This window comes from Idiotropiscis lumnitzeri, chromosome 17 (genome assembly GCF_059441095.1).
Source record: "Idiotropiscis lumnitzeri isolate Australia: NSW breed Sydney's pygmy pipehorse chromosome 17, RoL_Ilum_1.0, whole genome shotgun sequence".
Classification (NCBI taxonomy): domain Eukaryota; kingdom Metazoa; phylum Chordata; class Actinopteri; order Syngnathiformes; family Syngnathidae; genus Idiotropiscis; species Idiotropiscis lumnitzeri.
Genome location: NC_142407.1, coordinates 16,713,809 through 16,733,272, shown reverse-complemented (window position 1 = coordinate 16,733,272; position 19,464 = coordinate 16,713,809). Strand labels below are relative to the sequence as shown.

The following is a 19,464-nucleotide window of genomic DNA, read 5'->3' as shown; positions in this document are numbered from 1 at the left end:
AATCTGATTGGTGGAGACGCCATTTCGCCGCCACTGACGAGGAATCCGATTCGCGGGGACAAGTCCTACACCTGTGCATTTCCCCTGCAGTCACCGTCACCGTCACATTTTCCTGACTTCACCAAAAGCAGGCGACGGTTACGTGAGTCAACTAATAAGGTGAGCGGTGTTTAATGGGTCGTGACGCTCCGGACACCAGATCGAATGTCTTTTGAGAACCGTAGGATTGAACATCGTGTGTTCATTGCCTAAGGACTCGACAAGTTTTGGCGATGCTGAAGCGAAAATGTGTCGGGGCGGTAAGATTTGATCTATCCGGCGCATTTATGGTACATCCACGTTCCTGTTGAAGCATTGCAAGAAGACCACTTTTGATTGAAGTCTTGTCGAGTCGCCTGCTGTTTTCTCGTGTGTGCTGAAAACGGCCACACCATGTCGTCGTTTGCCGGATAACATTACTCAATTAAACGATTGCCAAATTCAGTAAAATGACTCGTTGCCGCCCAAACAAAGAATCAGTCTGCTTTCACGGGGATACAAAGATAAATATGTCATTTAATAGTCCCACAATGGGGAAATTTGCAGGGTTACAGCAGCAAGGATCGCACAGAGGCGGCGGCGTCATGTTGCCGTTAATGTATAACATTAGCAGCAGACATTCATAAAAACTGATAATCTGGGACTATTGACTGTTGAGTGGCTAAAATTCCAAAGATTTAGACAATTGGAAGTTAGTCAAGGTCTCTACATGATTAATTGATTACCAACATAGTTTTTGGTTAATATTGGATTAGTTGCCCATTAATCGAATCACCTCAAATGAAATGTTGAATTGCCTAAGCACCTCATGCCGAAATCGACTTAAATGCATAATGTGGCTTTGTAGCTCTGGCTCTACTGCACTTTTGGCGGAAAGTGAGACCTCCGCATCCTTGGACACGATGAGGGCAGCGCCGATATGCTCTGCGGAACCTGTTCCTCCTCCTCCTCCTCCTCCTCCTCCTCCTCCTCCTCGTCTCCTCCCCTCGCCGCCGTTGTTGCAGCGGCGCTCCATGAAGAAGCTCAACTGGGACACTATCCCCAGCCAGCGCGTGTTGGGCAAAATCAACGTGTGGACGTCGGCGCTGCCCCCCAGAGAGCTGGTGCTCGACACCCGCAGCATGGACGAGCTCTTCAGCCACGTAGACCGGCGGCCCCGGACCACGGCCGGCTTCAGGAGACCACGCTGTGGTGACGACGCCGGCGGCAGACATGACGTCTGCCGGCGCCAGCCTCAGGTGGGACGTTCTCCAGCAAGGGAAGTGCTCAGTCGCAGCAAAGTTCCTCCAAAATAAGTCACGTGATGAAATGTTGTTTGTCTTCAGGTGAGCATTCTGGACAAAAAAAAGAGCATGAACATTGGCATCTTCCTCCGATATTTTAAGAGGTAAGATGGCAAAACCCAGGCTTCCCCCACATCAGAGTGCTCCATTAATATCCATGTTTAATTCAAAACAAAGCACTCCTCTCAAATCATCTTGGTCATCCAAATTATAGAGGGGAAAATACAAAAACATTGCATGAAAACTAAATAATGAAGAAAAGCACCCAAATATTAGACAAAATAAATAACATGAAGTGACTCAAACCTCTTTGACAAAATAAATGAAAATAATCCAAATATCCTGACGTCGCAACAATTGGTGAAAAATACAAATGGATTATTGACTGGCCACTGGCTCCCCCTACAGGCCAGTGGCCGAAATGCTGGAGGACATCGTCCGGGGCGAGTGGCGCAGCGGCGGCGACGGCAGCAAATTGACCGAGTTGTGCAAGCTGCTTCCTGAGGAACGGGAGGTAGCCCAGCGCGTGCGCGTGCGCCTGCGCGACCGTTCGTTGGCTGTCGGCCCTCTCCGATGCTTCTGAAACTGTTCGCAGGTGCAGCAGCTGCTGTCATTCAGCGGGAACCTGTCGCTCTTATCCGAGGCTGATCGCTTCATGGTGCAGCTGGTCAAAGTGCCGTGGTTAGTATGCTGTAGTCATTGTGCTAAATGAAATTTCATATCGCAGAAAAATGCGAAAGGTATCGGTGATGACTGAAGAGTGAATACTTGCACTGGTAACTGACTGAATTATTAGAATGATGTTGGAATCTGTGGAGGACTGAAAGTGCCACCATTAAATAAATACACAATGAAGTGTTTAATTAGTACTGTCATTTATTAAATGTTTCATTTTTTGATTAAATATAGAATTCAATGAATCAATGTGTCACTAATTAATTCAATTGACTATATATATATATATATATATATATGTGTGTGTGTGTGTGTGTATGTATGTATATGTATATATATATATATGTATATATGTATGTATATATATGGTGCATTTATTGATTAATTCAATTCCATATTTAATGATGAATGAAAGAAATAATTGCTGATTGACAATTTTAATTCATGAAACATTTCATGGTGTATTTATTGAATTTTGGCACTTTCTGTCCTCCATAAGAATCTTCTGATAAGAAAATAATTATATTGATTTTTAGTACCAGACCCATAAATGTAATCTTGCCACCCAAAAAAAAAAAGACATTTTAACTACTAACTAATAAGCCGTGCCAACGTTGCTAGCGTGCTTGCGCTAACTGCCATAGCTACAAAGAGGTGCTGAAGACAATGGTCCTGCGCCAGGAGTTCTCGCCTCTCATCGAGGAGGTGAGCAAGTCGCTGGCCGTCATGATCCAAGCGGCTAACGGTACGCGCGCTTGCGCTAGACTAGGCTAGCCACTTCCTGTTCACTAGTGCTAATCTAACGTGTGTCGCCCGCGCAGAGCTGCTGGACTGCAACGAGCTTCACGACGTCATCCGCCTGGTGTTGAAAGCTGGCAATTACATGAACGCTGTGGGTATTTCCTCGCTTTTGTGCTTTGATTTGCCCTACTTTTGTGTGACTGATTTACCACGCAGGGCGGCTACAGCGCCGACGCCATCGGCTTCCGGATGACGTCATTGCTCAAGCTAGCCGACACAAAGGCCAACAAGCCGGCCATGAACCTCCTGCACTATGTCGCCAAGGTCAACTAAACAACTTTTTTTTTCATCTTTTAAAACCAAGTAATGCCGAAGTATTGGAAAAATCTATTCGTTTTTCCTCTCAGAGGAATAAAATGTTTTACAATCAATACAACTTTTCCCTAGTCCTCTCGGGAGTCTGACTTTGTTGGATGCAGTTTTAAAAAAAAGTAGGCACATTTTCATGAACAAATTGAAAATCACAACTCTTTGAATTGTCTTGATGCCACGTTTAATTAAGAAATATAGACACTAGTCGTCGTTTTATGACAGTATTTTGGAATGATTTTTGTCTAGGAAAGTCATTTTTCTATGGGGAAAATATGGTGCTTTGGAATTTTAAAATTTGTTTTAAAAAAAATTAAATCATAAAATAGGCAGGGAGCTACTTTATAATGTCTTATTTTTCTGGGAAACAAAGTTGTTTTTTTTCCCCCTTTTTGGGCCAATAGCAAGCGGAGGACATTGACACCGATCTGCTGACCTTTCCCAACCAGCTGGAGCATATTGGAATGGCGGCCAGGTGCGCGTCATGCTCAAGTTACATATTTGATTAGATGCTTCTTATTATTATCATCATTCGATTTTTGTGTACTTGTGTGAATGTGGTGTAAGAAGAGTGTGCAAAGAGGACGTGCTAATGGACTTTGAGCGAGAAGTGAAGAAGCTCAAGGAGGTCAAAGTCTATGCCAGCAGACATCCCCACCTCCACCAGCTGATGGCGCCATTTCTCAAGGTAAATAATATATTTTTCCAGAACAGAGTTGTGAGAGCACAAGCAGGATGAGAGATTATTTTTCAAATAATCCTTTGGGAAATAAAGTTTTGAGAGAAAAACATTTTCTTGTGTGAGAGACAAAAAATTATTTTGAATTATTTTTTGCAGCCAAAAATGTAGGAAATACGTTATTATACAAGAACAGTTTGATGAAAAAGAAATGGATTTTTCAGGTATACGTTGATTTTTTTTTTTTTTTTTTTTTAATTGATTTACTCCAGCATTTAGGTTTTTTAGTCTTAAGTCATGTCAATATAATTTTTGTTAAAGTCATAATATGTAATCTTCAAAAATAATGATCTACTTTTACTGAGAAAATGTAGAACTCTTTTTTTTTTGTTTTTTGTTTTTTCAATTCAAAAATATGTTTTCATAGAAAGTTGTCCTTTTATGAATAAAAGTCTTGGTTATGGCAGAAACATTTTTTCTGTATTGTTCTGTTGCGATGCAGATCAAATGCTCACCATGTTTTTGCAGCAATGCGACAACGAGCTTTGCCATGTTAAGTTGTTGCTGCACGAGCTTGACGTGTTGAGTTTTGCCGTGGCCGAGTTTTTCTGTGAGGACCCCCAAAACTTCAAGCTGGAGGAGTGCTGCGCTATCTTCCACTCCTTCAGCCGACGCTTCATTGCTGCCGTGGAGGTGCGTAACGTCGGGCCTGAAAGGCGACAATTCTGTTGTAGCCCCCCCCCCAAAAAAAAAATGTCATGCATTGTTTATTTATTTATCATTCTTTTTTTTTTTTTTTTGATCAGATCTGTCCGTGATAGTTTCAAACCCTTTTGGCCACATGTTGTGCTTCAATTCCATGACCATGGTGCTGCTCGTGATGCGCAGACATTGGCCACTTGGGGGCGGCATGATACAGACATAAACAGAGAAAGTCACTGCTCCCCTCTGAGCTGCAGTATTGTCAGGCGCTCGTCGCAGAGGATAAAGAATGTAGTGGATGGATGCTTTTCATGAGTGACAGCTATTGGGCTGGCCCGTGAATAGCGAAAATCCACCAACATTTGACGACCATTCAATTGCATTGCAAAAAAAAGTGTTTTTGGGGAAAAAGAGAAGTTGTAATCTTTAGTAGAAAAAAAATAACATTCTTCGGTTAAAATCTTCTGAGAAGTCTTTTTTTTTTTTTTTTTAATAATCATAAATGACAAAAGGGGGTGAGTTGAAATGTTAAGATGAGAAACTGTCTCGTCTAAATGAGAGAGTTTCTCATTCTAATGAGGGAAGCATTTGTGTTGTTTCTTCTGTTGCGCTTGACTATGCAGAGAGATTTGTCTCAAAAATATTCATACAAATACAGCCGCAATTTTTTCACGCATCCACAAATCTATTTGTGATTTTCGTGTGTGTTAATGTTGTGTGTGCTTTCATCATGGCTGCGTGTGATCTCTCGAATGTGCGTTTGTGGATCAGCGGACACGCATGTTTATTTTTGACACAAACGTCACCTGTCAACATTTACATGTTTTAAAAGGCCATCATCCCTCCTCCGTTCGCAAGGAGGACGAGCTATCTCCCGTTTTTCTTGAAAAATGTTAGTGAAAAACGAGCCTTTATCTAATCCTTTATCTTGTTTACGAACACAACTCGCGAAACAAAATACGACCGTCGTTTGTTTCCCTCGAGCTTTTCCGCTGCTGCATCAGAGAAGAAGCGGAAGAACAACGTCCTCCACGTCACGGCAAAAAGAAGCTCGAGGGAAACAAATTGGGGCGGACTTGTCTGAAATAATTACATCATAAAAACCGTTCTTCAATTTTTGGACAAAAACTGAAGCGAGAATGGAAACAGCAACACGGCCTCCTAGCAGGCAGAGGAGGGATGGCTTTCTAATGAGAGATTCTCTCGTCATTTCTACTGCACAAGCCGCTGATGGTTTCCTCAAACCATAAAATGTTTTTTTTTCCCAACCGAAGGAGAATCGTGAGCGTGAGACGGCCGAGCAGCATCGTCAGTGCAGGGAGAGTGTCCGCCTGACCGCCAAACGCGCAACCGCCATCCCGGTCCGGGAATCCAGCCTGGAGTCGGCCTTTCGCAGCTTCCTGTTCACCCCCTCCGAGGGAGCCTCCACCGGCAGGTCCCGGAAGACCTCCCGTTCCCCGGCGCCACCAGAGCCTCCCGCCGGCGACAAAGAAACGGCGCCGGAGAGTCCCGACAAGAAAGACAACAAAGTCGAGGAGGACGGCAAGGAAAGTCCGTCCACGCCTCGTACCCCCCGGCCCAGAACCAGAGACCTTTTCTTCGCCAATAACGGCGACTTGGGCTCACCGTGGACCATCCTGAGCCCACTGCCGTGCTTCCGGCAGCGGCGCGGTGCGGCGGCCGTCGAAGAGCTGGGCGACGGGGTCTGGGAAAGCACATCCGGAGGCCCTCGAGGCCGCTCGGCATCCATGGGTGCCACACGGCAGCTGCCCGCCGCTGCCTTCCGTCTGGGTACTTTGTTCCAGAGGGCTGCCGCCCAACGCTCGTATTCGTCCGGCTCCGGGACGGCCGGTGTTGGGATTCCTGCCGGCAGGGCGGCCGGCTCCTACGGCTTCATTTCCTTCTTCAGGCGCTTTGGGGGAAAAGGGGAGGCGGAGGAACCCACCCCGAGAGTACCAGATAATTGAGTATCGTATCATTCTATAATTTTTATTTTTTAAATGTTATTATAATTATTGAATGACAACTGGGTACTTGTCTTGGACATTTTGGGAGTCCGTCAGCATTAAAGAATGTCCTTTTATTTTGTTTTTTGAATGTCTTCTTTTCCCGGCTTTGTGTACAATAAAGTATATTTTACCACCTCACCTCTCAGCGGTATTTAATTATCATAACAGTTAAGCAGTTAACCTATGTACTTACATGTCATCATGAGTATATTTGTCAGACTATGATCATGAGTAAACAATTGACAGCAGTAAAGTGAGATCAACAGGGACTGACTATTAGAGAAGGTTTGGTGGATCTTTAAATCTTAAAAAAAAAAAACAACTCACTCAACATTTTCCGGTTTCTTGCGGGTTGTGTCCTCCAAAACATTCAATCGGAAGAAATGTCGTGTATTTCGACATCGGAAAATCATGTGACCTCGACGTGATTTGAACACGCAACCTTCTGATCTGGAGTCAGACGCGCTACCGTTGCGCCACGCGGTCCAACATTCGCTATCCACGAACAAACGTTTATTCTAAATGGTATTGTCTGTGTGCATAGGAGAGCTGCCCTCTCCGGTGCAAATGTAAATAAGAATAGAATAAAAAAAATTATAACAAAAAGAGTGTTGAGAAAGTGCACTGGGTGCCACAATATGCTGCAGTTCTAAACGGCAAGGATAGTTGTGTGCGAGAGTTCGGCATGGAGATGGCAGGTCCGGAACAACACGTTTTTTAGTCTGTTTGTCTTTGTGTTGATGCCCCTGTTAGCGCCTGCCAGAGGGCAACGGGTCGAAGAGTTGTGAGAAGTAAATCTATTAAAACGTGACTAATAGTGTTTTATGTCTTTATCCAATTTTCGGATGATCTACTCGCTCAAAATACGACGAGGAGCAAGCCAGGTTTGAGCGGGATCTCACGTGACTCTCCCTACTATAAAAAAATTAAATTAAATTAAATGCACAAGCATTCGTAAAACGCCACCAAATGCATAAAATACGATGTAGACAATATTAAAAGCCTTCAATTCTTCATTTTTGTTTCATAATTTTCTGTTTGCTTTGTGGGACCTTTGACGTCACTAAATTTGACGTGAACAGAAAGTAACTGCATCGGAAAGAAGAGAAATGCTGAAATCGAACCCCCTTGACGAATCCCTCGGCTGATATTAAATCTCTTGGTTGTGCCAAATGGAAGTTTGACACAACTATTTGCATTTGCTCATAATGTTTTAATAGATTTTTGTTTTTAAATTTATCTCCAAATCCAAAGACATCGAAAGCCTAAATATAAACCGGTGTTCAACGAAATCGAAGGCCGTGTAAAATCTTTTTTTTTTTTTTTTTTTAAAGGATCAAACTCTCATCTTCTACTAAGTGCGAGTCGTCTAAAATATCAAGTCGCAACTTTATTGTTTGTAATAAGTCTGCCAGTCACGAATCAAGCGCGAGTTTTCTCAATGATTTCTTTTAGCGTTTCTTTTTATTTTTGAGCCAATCAAATTCGTTATTCCGGCGCGATATTGGCCTCCAATTGTCCGAGAGCGAAGTATCTTTCTGTGCTTTTGGAATTAGTGTAATTAATCCTCGGGTCGGCGATGGAGGGAGCTTTTCATTATTAACACTCCCTTATGGGAGAAAGCTTATGCAGGCATGAAAACCAACTTTTTAAAGTGGTTAAAAGACAGTAGGGAAGTTGTGATGTGTAGTAAAAGCCACATATGGCTCAATGAAGCGTTCAATAAAAGTTTGAAATAAAAGTGGGACACACACCCCCAAAAAATATTTATAGGCTACATGTACAAAATGCAATCGTTATTATTTTTATTTATTTATTAGAGGGGGGGTGCCTGTTATGCGTCTGCAGACCCCCTAGAAAGTAGATAGTTGCACCTTTGCTAATTTCCATTTTTGTCATCTTGGTACCCGTGATGATCATGAAATCATTTTAGAAATTAATTCAAACGCTTCCTTTCTATTTTTTTTCCACCATTTCGGCTCCAACTTTTCCTAATAGTGTTCTTAATTCAAAAACCTAAAAAATTCCCAGTTACATTTTCTGGGCATGCCTTTCACCAGCTTTTATATATTTTTAATTTGATGACATTTACCAGGGATCTATTCAAGAGACGAGAGTTGTTTTTGTCTCTCTTTACTTTCTGACGAGCAGACAAACACAACTCTAAAAAGATGGCACTGTGATCCGTCAAAGGTGTTGGCAACATTTCCACATTAGATACATATTCAGATAAAGGATCGGATATGAATAAAATAGTCCTAATCAATTTATGATCGTAATGACCATGACTTGTTTTTCCAAGTAAATTCTTGTGCTAAAGGGTTCCTATGCCTCCAAATATCAATCCAATCACTTTCAAACATAAAATCTAACACCGCCCTCATTTTTAGATGGTCATCTATCGAATTTATCATTCATAGTACGATTGAAGCACCACCCAATATGATTTGCAATTCAGCATCTGAAATAAAAAAAAAAGGATATTTTCGATCGCAGTGTATGTAAAAACGGCACGTTTTCTTGTTTGTTATTGTCAGCAGAACCCTGAACTGGTTGGCAGCCAACCGCAGGGCACAAATAACGAACCGCACACACACTCAGACCGAGGGGCAATTTAGAGTGTCCAATCAACCTGCCAAAAAATGTTTTTGGAATGTGGGAGGAAACCGGAGTACCCGGAGAAAACCCACGCAGGCACGGGGAGAACATGCAAACTCGACACAGGAAGGCCGGAGTCGGAATCGAACCCAAGACCTCTGTGAGGCGGTCGTGCCGATATGGCGAGCAGTGTTTACTAAATAGTTTAAAAAGTGTATACAAAAAAGGAAAGCATTGTTAATGTGTCACTTGGCAGGTGTAGGGAAGTTTCAATCGTTTTTGTTTTGCTTCCTTCATTATTAGTGTCATTTTGTGAGCGTATAGATATGTAATGTTCCCGCTACTACCCCTAGAGGGCAGTAGTGCCTCGGGTATTTAGTTCGATGACCGGATGTTAATGTGTAGGAAGGAGGAAATAAAGACGCACCAAGTGAGTTTGGTGTGTAATGTACAAACAATGCAGTTAGTTCCACTTTATTCTTGCATTTATCCAATTCAAAGAACGTTAAACAAATGGTACTTGACTCTGGGTCGATACCATCCACGTTATTCTTGTATATATTGGTGGTACTGGGCTGGTAGAGTACTAGCGCCCCTTGGTGGTCCAAATGTGTAGCTACGGAGCCGAAAATATTTATGAAAAGGGCCGAAGAGTCGAGGCTGGAACGGTTACAAAATCGTGGCCAGAGGGCGGGGGACTGACCGTCAAAAAAGGGTCAAGTGCCCAGCTCTGGCATTTAGGCTTCCCTTTTTTCTTTCTTTGTCAGCGTGAAATCAGCACGTAGGCTTAAAATGAAGGTTGGTAAACTGTCAGGTCGTCACATTGCTCCTCCTGGCTGCGAAGCTTTAGAAAGAGAGAAACAGAAATCACCTAACTCAAAAGTAAACGACAAGACAAGAACGATTTGGTCCACAAAGTTGCATGTTGGCCGAGTCATGTCCATAATAAAAGTGGAACAACAAGCAAACAACATTTTCAAGTAAAACTTTGCCATGTCCATTTTGATTGAGTGGCGTTTTGGTGGCATCGAGTCCGCTGGCACAACATTAAAGCAGAGGAGTCCAAATGCACTGTTGGAAGCTTGCCCACTTGCTTTTCGGGTCTGGGTTTGAGGCGGGGGATGTTCGGGAGGATATGGTCGGGTAGGCGCCTCCTCAGGGCTCCTCCAGCCAGGACGGCTTGTCGACACCGGGCGGATTCAGTTTGACGTTGAAGTGCTTGAGCGTTTGCTCCAGCTGCTGCTGGTTGCCGGCGAAGTACGCCGAGATGGCGTTGTGGAAGAGCAAAAGCTGTTTGTGCATCACCTTCACCTGGGGAAGGACCACAAGCGGCAGACACGGGACGACCCGTTCAGACAGGAAACAGAGCAACATGCAGTCTGGGCGTATTTCCAAGCAACTTTGGTTTCCTTTTGCATTGCCCGTTTACGGCATGATTCCGAAAGCAAGGCAGCCCGTTTAGGCAGCAAACCAGTCAGATCTCTGTGTCGCAGCGATATCGGCTCTCAACATATTTGTGTTGGGTTTTTCAAGGTCCCAAATTCAACTTTCGCAGCTTATCTCAACATGTGAAATATCGGACAACCTGTTTAGACACAAAAGCTCGTCATGGTAGCCATATTTCCTCCGGAGAGATTCATGAGGAATTTCTTGATTATGTTGTTTGCTTTTTTTTTTTTTTTAATTCAACGTCGCCACTTTACTTCATGTTTGGAAATATAGAGAAATAAGTATGGGGTGCCAGTTGTGAAATTTCCCTCTTGATGATGTACCGACCTTGTTCTCCTCCAAAAACTTGAGTTTGACGGTGACGTCGGAGCGCAGCCGCTCGTACTTGTCCTTCTGTACTTGGTACTGCTGCTGCGCCGCGTCTATGCGGGCCACGGCCGCCGCGTCCCGAGGCCCCAAGCTCAGCTCCTCCAGGTCCGACCGGTACGCGTCAAATTCCAACCTGAGCGGCCGTTTTGTAGCGTTTTGCCCTCCAAAAGTCACAAGTTTGGGAGTATGTTTTTCCTTACCTGGCGTTTTCGTACATCTTGACCGTCATGAGCGTGTCCTCCATGGTCTTGTTGACCAGCGTGTTGATGCCGGAGACAAAGAAGTTGATGGCACCCAGCAGAGTCTCGCCATTCCTGCACAGCAGCTTTTGAGTCTCGGCGTTGTAGCCGAACTCGTCCTGCGGAGACGGACGGGTATGATGTTTGGGAACCGTGACGACAAATAACAGGATGAAGCGGAGTTTGCGAGTTAAGATTTGAAAGGTCCCACACTCAACTCTGTGGGCCATTTACGACATGACGGAACGTATAGTTTACGCACCAAACGAGTTGGGCATCGATGTTATATCCGCTTGTGGACATATCTACAAAGATTGATAGTTTTTTATTTTTCATTCGTAGTTTTGTTTGTTGCTCCTGCGTGACGAACTTTGTTCATTAATGGCTTCACGTGTCGTGAGACTGTTTTAGGAGACGTCTGTTTACTTCATGAGCGATTTAACGGCAAGCTGTTGAGGCGCAAAACAACTCAGGCATGCTCACAAGGAACTTCATTTTTCATGGTCCTCACTCAAAACTGATTTGGAATGAAGGGCAACCATTTGGCCTCTGCGAGGAATTTCTTGACCTTTTTTTTTTTAATTACTCTGCACTCAACGCTGGCTATCGACCGAATGCCTCAAAAATGTATGGCAGCCTGTTTCGGCAAAAAAGTATTCGTCTACGCTACCTACGCGAAAACGTTTTGTTTGAATTTAGACTGGTCCGACTTGGACCGCTGGAGTTGGGACTCTGGTGGGATCTATACAATCCATACCCGTGTACAAGGACAAGCGTTCCGTTTATTTGGTCGCTCGTTGACTTCATGAGTCAGACGTGAGGGCAGCCCATTCGTGGCCTCCGTGCTATGCAACATGAGACCTCGCACTCAAACTAAAACAATATACGTGTTTTTGCTCCGGACTATGATGATACGACGACAATATTTTGCTTTTAATTGGAACGATACGGCTTCTCGACTCCATCTCTTTACTTTGTGACTTGGGCGGTGGCCTTTCAAGCGCCTTTTTACACATTGAGAAAATGATGCGGTTTCTCTTGCAGTGGTCACCCGAAGCTCCGGCGACTTCTGACTGAGGTCAGCGAAGGTGTCGCCCAGCGCGTGTTGCGTCTGCACCATGTTGTAGAAATGATCGGTCAGCGCTCGGGCCAGTCGCAGCACACTCTCGTATTTGCGCTTGGTGTCCCGCAGCAGCTCCATCTGAGGCTCCAGCTCCAGGTCCACGGTCCGCGAGCCGCGCCCAAAACGCTCTGAGATCATCTGCTTGGTGCACTAAATTAAAACATAAATGAATAAAGTCAATAAATGAATTCAAATAAGAATGCAAAACGAAGGCAATCCGAATCCAGCATAGGGAAGCCCGTTTTAGCAGTTAACTAGTTGGAGCATAGGACTCGCTGAGTGTCGGACTTCAGCCTACTTGTTCACCGAGTTGCTCAAGGACATCGACCGATGATTCTCATTTCTTTTCACCCCCTTTCTTTTAATCTTGTAATGTGTTCACATGTTCAAATCAATCAATCACGGGTTGCGCTGTAGTTCCGTCATGCATGTCATGGGCACACTCATAGGAACATCGTTAATTTGTTTGTCGTTTAATAATTCGCACTCCACGTTGCCTCTAATTTCATGATTGGAAAAACAGGTTGAGTGCTCAAATCAATTGGACATCTGAGCCAAAGCCTTTGGGGCCCCGCAAATATTTACAAAGAACCGAGTTACATGGTTGGTGTTTTTTTAATGGTACGTTTCATGATTTGAAGCATCGAGCAGCTACCACTTTGGACAATCAAACGGGGAAAACTCTTTGAGCGAGTGCAGCTTTGTACCTTGTAAGTGTTGAGACCCCACTTCTTGACGGTCTCCAGCTTCTCCACTGCAACGCCTCGGGTGGCCTCCTCCGCCACCGGCGAGCTGCTGGTGCTGCGGTGCGTGCCGGGACCTGCGGCTGGCGCCAAGAGACAAAAAGTCAAGCCTGATGAGAGGAAAGCGAAGCGTTAAGAGGAATCACACCTTGTGTTTGAACTTGAAAGTGACAGGAAGCAACACTGAAGCTTTTATGCTGTTTACATTTTAAGGCAGAACACCCCCCCCCCCCAAAAAAAAAGAGAATAAAAACCTAATCCTGTGACCGGGATCCGTTTGTTAAAGTTGGGGTTGTAGCGCACAGCCGGGCCTGAGAGACACAGTTGAGACGCACAAACGTTAGCTTAGCGCGGACTCAGCGAGATGCTAGCTAGCTAGCCGAACAGTCATTCTCTCGGGAGCTTTTCCTGGAACGGCTGCTCTTTGGACATATTTACATTTAAAACAAACAAAGCAACAAAGTTTGTTTGTTTTTTATTTTTCAAACTTCCTGCACACATTTAACTCGTGAGTGGAAGGAGCAAAGAAAGAAATATTAAGGAGCTACTGCTTTAAAAGGGGAGCCCCGCTCAAATGTGCTTGTTTACTGCATGATTTCAAACATGGGGCAGCCCGTTAAAGCGGCAAAACTAATTGGGCCGCTGTGTTGTGTACGCGGAGGACTTTTTTTTGTTTGCTTGTTTTAACGAGGAATTCTTTTTTTTGCTTTGTTTTCGAGGTTCCAAATGCAAGTAGTGAACAAATGCATACTGAACCGAGGCGGTCGCTACCTCTGATGGATCCGGTGGGGATGACGCCCTCCGCCGTGCCGCCGTACCCGCCCGACACGATGCTGGTCTCGTTGAGATTTGGACCCGACACCATCACTTGCTGCAGGTCCTGCATATGCCGCAAGGAGGAAAAGGGGGCGGTTTGGTTTCCCGGATGGGCGTGGGTAGGCCATATTGCGGATTTCACTTATTGCGGGGAGGGGGGAAGGGGGGGGGGGTCTGGAACAATGGAAGAGGCATTTGCCTTTTCTTAGGAGTTTGTGGGTGACAGCAGCAAGTAGATGGTACAAGACTTGTTAGTGGCAGCGCAGTTCCACACGTGCGTATTTTGCTCACCACAAATGAGTGAGATGGGATTTACAACCCAATGCACGCACGCACGCACGCACACGCATACACGAAAACGACGGCACACAAACGTCTGCTCACCCTGGCGCCTGGGCAGCTTCCTACCTTCTCATCTAAATGCCACTGCTGCTTTGTCGCCTGCACATAGACCAGCACAAACAAACAACAAGCAAGAAAAAAACAAACAATGGGACAAAAAGGAAAAACATGACACGAAATCAGCAGCACGTCAAAGAAAATCAACGTATGAGTGACGAGCAGCAGTGACGACGTAAGAGTGATTACGATGATGGGAAACATGAGTCACCTGATCTTTACGTGCGCGCGCACACACGTTGGCGAGCGACTTCACTGCATACAATCTGGTACGTGAGCACAAAGCCATGCTGCTCGTAATTGCTGTTGCTATGGCGACCATTGCTATCTCCCAGGAAAGACGGAAGCTCAAAATCACACGCACGCACGCACTGAGTTGAGTAAGCAAACAGCCAACTGTCAGCATTTCGTCCAGGAACTTGGAAGTGTGTTTGTCCAGGGAGTGCTCCACCTGTAACGCCTTCAACTCACCTGAACCACCTTAAAGCGACTTTGAAATCTCAATTTGGCTGACCCACCTTAAATCTTCTTGGCAATCTCAAAACCTGAATCATTGGCACAACTTCGGCCTCACTGATCTGAACCATCAGGACGCTGCTGCACCACCAAAGTTCTTCAAATCCATCTGCTCCCCAGTCACTGCTGGTGTGCCTCAGGGCTCTGTCCTGGGGCCCCTCCTCTTCATCACTTACCTCCTACCCCTCAGCCATATCTTCCGCAAATTTAGACATCGATTTTCACTTTTTTGCAACAGACATCCAGCTCTACCCATCGCGCAAACCAAATTCCACACTCCTTCCCCTTACGCTCTCCTCCTGTCTATCTGAAATAAGATCCTGGTTCACTTCTAACCTCTTCAAATTAAGCGGCAATAAAACTGAATTCCTTCTCACTGGCACCAAATCCTCCCAATCTAAAGTTTGCAGTTTTTCACTTTCCATTGACACCACCGCCGTCTTTCCTTCCCCTCAGGTCAAGAGTCTGGGTGCCATCCTGGACAGTACCCTTTCATTCCAATCCATCAACAACAACATCACCCGGTCATCTTATTTCCACCGGCGTAATATCAGCCGTCTCGGCCCCGCCCACAAAAAAAAATAGATAAATATATCACTGATCCAATCAGAAGATGGACCAATCAACACCAATTTGCAGCTTGCGGCAAAATGAAAAAAATAAAAAATTAAATTAAAAGCTAAAAATTCTCCCCAAAAGACAGAAAGTTGACGGATATGCAAATGAGGTGGCATGACGCGGCATACCTGCTCGAGGCTGTCGTCCTCCGCTAGCGTGCTCGTGTTGCCGTTGTTGTTGATGGGGATCTCCATGGTGGCCACTTTGCTCATCATGCCGTCCGCTATGGCGTCCTGAGGTGGATAGAAGACACAAAAGTCTGTTCACATTTGTTCACAAATCCAAACTATTGTCTGTCCCCAAGTGGTTGTCGGGTACCTATTTTTACAGGGGATGGGTGATTCCCAATATCAGGCGTTGGTCTAAGGCCGAGAACAATTCTTTCTTTGTTGAAGTAAAAGCCAAGCTAGTGTGCCTAGTTTGTGGCGAGGCACTGGCACTGATGAAAAAGGCAAATGTCGAGCACCATTAACAGCTCAAAACGTGCTAAACTCAACGAGTTGAGAGGACAAATGCATTAGGATAAAATTAACACTCTCTTCCGGAGTTTGTGGGCTCAGCAAGCAGCTTTCATACGACCAAATATTGAAAGAGAGAATATTACATGTGCGAGTTTCGCAAAGGGTCAATTCATTGCCACAAAGCAAGCTCGTGCCAAAGGAGAGTTTGTGAAGGACTATCTCATCGCTGCCGCGGAGGTGCTCGCGCTCACCATCCTGAAATTATTTCAAAGCATCAGTTTGTCTCGAAGAACTGTGGCAGAAAGGATTGCTGGCTAGGGCTGTCAAGATTAGTCGACGAATCATGATGATGTTGACGATGTATATATTTATTAATTCATTCATTCATTTGGGGCATTGCTTTTCTCGTTGGTTTAGTGGACTCCTTATTCTCCATTCTTCTTCTCCGCAAACGTGCCCAATGCAAATAAGTACGGACAGTTGGTAGTGACGCATCAGACGAGTTCGGAGGCAATTTTTGTCATTTGCCCATTTGGCCGCGACCACATCACACGCACGAGCACCGATTCGTGGACTGGACTAAAATCCACCTCCGGCATTGCTTAATTGAACCCTTTTTCATTTTGTCACCCCACAAGCCCCCTGACCCCGCCCCAAAAATAGGCGTCCAGCTGGGCCGGACCGTTCCACCCCGGGATGGACTGCCCAGCTCTGATATTTTGTTATGATTTGGCATTCAAAGACGCCATTTTGTAGTCTCTACACGACACACGTGTAAATTGCCACGTAAATCAAAATGCGACTCATCACAATCCAGACAAAACGAAAAGTGGTTAAGATTTAATTCTAAGTTTTTCTTTTCTTTTTTTTTTGTTTTTTTTAACCATGATTATAAAGGCATCGATTTTTTTTTGTTGTTGCCTATGGCGGACAACCACAATGTACCTGAGGTCAACATCAAACGACAATAATTCACTACAAGTGTAGTTTTTGAACCGCACCAATAAAGAAAGTGCAGAAACATTGTTATCATCGGGCGTTAAAAATCCAGCAAATTCAGAATGACTGGTTCAGGTGTTCACGAGCCATATGGCAGGTGCAGTCTCTCAGGTGTAACCATTTTATTTATTTATTTATTTATTTATTTATTTATTTTTTCTCTCAGGTGTAACCAAGGAAAGCCTCATTCGTGTCATTGACGTAATTCCGGAGCTTTAGTCACATTTAAAAAAACACTGTGATAACGACGACTTGAGTCAAAAATGATTATTCGCTTGTGTCATTCTATCCTAAAAAGGCTCCATTTGAAGAAGTTGTAGCTTCACCCGGCTAAAAGACTCGAGAGTGGTCGCCCAACTCAATACGTGTCAACGTATGCGTTTAAAAAAATAAAATAAAACAAATAAACGAAGATAAAGAAAAACAAATGAATCGAGGAAAAGGAAAGAGAGTTACCTTCCTAGAGTTTGCGGTCCGGTCGGTCTGCTTCCCCCAAATGCTAGCAAACTGCTAGCGGCCTGAACGGAGCATCTCCAGAGAATATTTTTGGTTAGAACAAGAACAACCAAGTGCGAAGAAATGTGGACGACATAACAGCAGAAAGGGGATGATTGTTGTCTTTTGTTGATGACGTTGGTGAGGCGAAGTAAACGGAATGCTGCAGCCGGATGACTTGGAGCAGCCAAGACCGAGACTGACGTAGCGGCGGAAGTGACGTTTTTCAAAGAGCATTATTTTTTGGCAAGAGGAGTACTCGATTTGACACGTACGAGCAATGCTAGTGACAACAGAAGCGTCGCACCCAAATCTGGGCACCCATATATAATCCTCATTAAGCGGCCCACCACGTTTTTATTATTAAATAGAAAAACAAATATAATTTTGTAAGATGTATTTACAAAAAAAATGGATATTTTACTTTTATTTATTTTTAATTCATTTAAAAATGTCATTGAATTACTGCTATTTCAACATTACATTGCTAATTCCCGTGGTAGGCCTTCAAAGGTCTTCTCTTTTGGCCTAACAATCAACAAATCATACAATACAATACAACTTTATTTATATAGCACATTTTGCAAGAGCTGGAGTTGTTACGAAGCTCTTTCCATATAGTGTAATTAGCATATTCATGATAAAAGTTTATTTTCTCTATCTATCTCTCTCTCTCTCTTTATATATATATATAGATATATGTGTGTGTGTGTGTGTGTGTGTATAAATGTGTTCAAATATTCAACTTTATTATGAAGTCAAGTTGCTGACCAGAATGAATTGCATAGATTTGCAGAGCTGGGCACTTGACCCTCTTTTTGCCGGTCAGTCCCCCGCCCTCCGGTCGCGATCTCCGTACTGTTCCCGCCTCGACCCTCAGGCTGACTCAAGCTCTAAACCCAACTTCAAAGTAACACATTGAACCTAACACAAACTATAACCGAACCCAAACCAAAACAACATTCTTACATTCATGAGGTGGCTTTCATTAAATTTAAACACACACACACACACACACACACACCCTCACGCGCACACACGCATGCACACGAGACAGTTACTAGTCACCTCACAGTGTCTTTTGTCACGTCATTTCAGCTAATCTCCCTTGCAGGCAGAATTTCTCTGCCAAAAGCCGCATGAACAACAAACTTGGCGCGTGGTAATCCAGTCGAGTATTTAGCAGCTGCGTATGAGAAACTCAATATTTCCCTCCGGGGTCTGAGTGGACGGGAGTAGAGCAAATATTAAATTCTCGCTGCTGAAGTGGTTGGTAATGTGACTCTGCTAGCTGAATGCCGACAATTATACCTGACACGCTAGATATTGTCTTGCTAGGTCACGAGTTATGTCCACTGTGTTAAAAAAAAAAAAAGACAAATCTAATACCTGCCAGTTTGACTTAGCGACATTAGCATAATGCTTTGATATGGTAAAATAACCATTAATAGCGATGATGCTAATGTGTTCATTTGTAGCGCTGTTACTTCACAAGATGGCTAACGAAGCTACGATTGTTCTTTTTGGGGGTTAGGATGAGACCCAAGGAACATTCTGTGGTCATGTGTTTGTGTTTGTGTTAATGGTTGTTTCAAAAAGTATCCGAATGCCTTAAATCAGCAATGGTCAGAGCCTTAAACCTGACCCACCGTACTACCGATATGCTCAGTTCTGACACCGGTACGGAATTCATCAGGTTTGTGCCGTCCGTTTTTGCAGGTTGCAGTGAGCTGGACGTGGTCCAGAAAAAAAAGCAAGTCAAAGACTTCAAGTGGAAACTATTCCAGACAGAAGAGCCATCTGCTTTCACTTGAGATGCTGGAGTCCGAAACGAAATGAAGAACCATTTTATTGTCTCTTTCTTTAGAGCAATCCTTCTTCGCACTTGGGCGCACAGCTTCATTTTATTGTCTCTCGCCGTGCACTTTGGGGAGTTTACACAAATGTGAGCCGGCTGCATTCTCTCCCCCTCTGGACTCTCTTCTGTGGCATAAAGCTGTCCTGTGAAAACGATGCTACTGATGATGACCTTCTTCTACTAAGATGACCTCGAAGCTTCAGCTCTTTTGGGGGCGGGTACGTTTCAAGTGTGCTCATGAGTGAGTGTAGGTGTACCTCCAAAATGCTACACACATGACAGCA

At 44.3% G+C, this 19,464-nt stretch overlaps 2 protein-coding genes and 1 non-coding gene across 13 annotated transcripts; 1 reads left to right on the top strand and 2 right to left on the bottom strand.

The window, feature by feature from the left end:
- Nucleotides 1-10: 10 nt before the first annotated feature.
- LOC148320623 (FH2 domain-containing protein 1-like) lies at nucleotides 11-6,632 on the top strand. 3 transcript variants are annotated; one of them, XM_088278958.1, is made up of 12 exons: nucleotides 11-159; nucleotides 887-1,277; nucleotides 1,365-1,426; nucleotides 1,731-1,836; nucleotides 1,918-2,003; nucleotides 2,642-2,742; nucleotides 2,819-2,889; nucleotides 2,955-3,062; nucleotides 3,512-3,582; nucleotides 3,678-3,795; nucleotides 4,315-4,479; nucleotides 5,763-6,632. In XM_088278958.1, exons 2-12 carry the CDS (start codon nucleotides 942-944, stop codon nucleotides 6,453-6,455), a joined length of 1,917 nt encoding a protein of 638 aa, XP_088135084.1. In that variant the 5' UTR covers nucleotides 11-159; nucleotides 887-941; the 3' UTR covers nucleotides 6,456-6,632. The 3 variants fall into 3 exon arrangements, with proteins under 3 accessions (XP_088135084.1, XP_088135082.1, XP_088135083.1); XM_088278956.1 differs by having other exon boundaries at nucleotides 3,675-3,795; XM_088278957.1 differs by lacking the exon at nucleotides 11-159 and adding an exon at nucleotides 164-299 and having other exon boundaries at nucleotides 3,675-3,795.
- Nucleotides 6,633-6,911: 279 nt separating this feature from the next.
- On the bottom strand, nucleotides 6,912-6,983 carry trnaw-cca (transfer RNA tryptophan (anticodon CCA)). The gene has a single exon. It is a non-coding gene; the product is annotated as a tRNA-Trp (tRNA).
- Nucleotides 6,984-9,999: 3,016 nt separating this feature from the next.
- On the bottom strand, nucleotides 10,000-17,537 carry LOC148320621 (arfaptin-2-like). 9 transcript variants are annotated; one of them, XM_088280163.1, is made up of 10 exons: nucleotides 17,284-17,537; nucleotides 15,496-15,600; nucleotides 14,219-14,275; nucleotides 13,790-13,898; nucleotides 13,273-13,329; nucleotides 12,983-13,128; nucleotides 12,204-12,425; nucleotides 11,114-11,271; nucleotides 10,872-11,046; nucleotides 10,000-10,406 (listed from the first exon to the last, which is right to left on the bottom strand). In XM_088280163.1, the coding sequence occupies exons 2-10, from the start codon at nucleotides 15,580-15,582 to the stop codon at nucleotides 10,251-10,253; spliced, it is 1,167 nt and encodes a 388-aa protein (XP_088136289.1). In that variant the 5' UTR covers nucleotides 15,583-15,600; nucleotides 17,284-17,537; the 3' UTR covers nucleotides 10,000-10,250. The 9 variants fall into 9 exon arrangements, with proteins under 9 accessions (XP_088136289.1, XP_088136291.1, XP_088136290.1 ...); XM_088280165.1 differs by having other exon boundaries at nucleotides 12,983-13,101; XM_088280164.1 differs by having other exon boundaries at nucleotides 14,243-14,275.
- Nucleotides 17,538-19,464: the final 1,927 nt, after the last annotated feature.

Excerpts from the sequence above, each read along its gene's own strand:
- LOC148320621 (XM_088280163.1), bottom strand. The coding sequence starts at position 15,582 with ATGATGAGCAAAGTGGCCACCATGGAGATCCCCATCAACAACAACGGC. Across the intron at positions 13,899-14,218 it reads GAAGCTGCCCAGGCGCCAGG|GACCTGCAGCAAGTGATGGT; the intron begins GTGAGCAGACGT and ends CGGCATATGCAG. Across the intron at positions 11,047-11,113 it reads AAGATGTACGAAAACGCCAG|GTTGGAATTTGACGCGTACC; the intron begins GTAAGGAAAAAC and ends ACGGCCGCTCAG.
- LOC148320623 (XM_088278956.1), top strand. The coding sequence starts at position 942 with ATGAGGGCAGCGCCGATATGCTCTGCGGAACCTGTTCCTCCTCCTCCT. Across the intron at positions 1,278-1,364 it reads TCTGCCGGCGCCAGCCTCAG|GTGAGCATTCTGGACAAAAA; the intron begins GTGGGACGTTCT and ends GTTTGTCTTCAG. Across the intron at positions 2,743-2,818 it reads CATGATCCAAGCGGCTAACG|AGCTGCTGGACTGCAACGAG; the intron begins GTACGCGCGCTT and ends TCGCCCGCGCAG.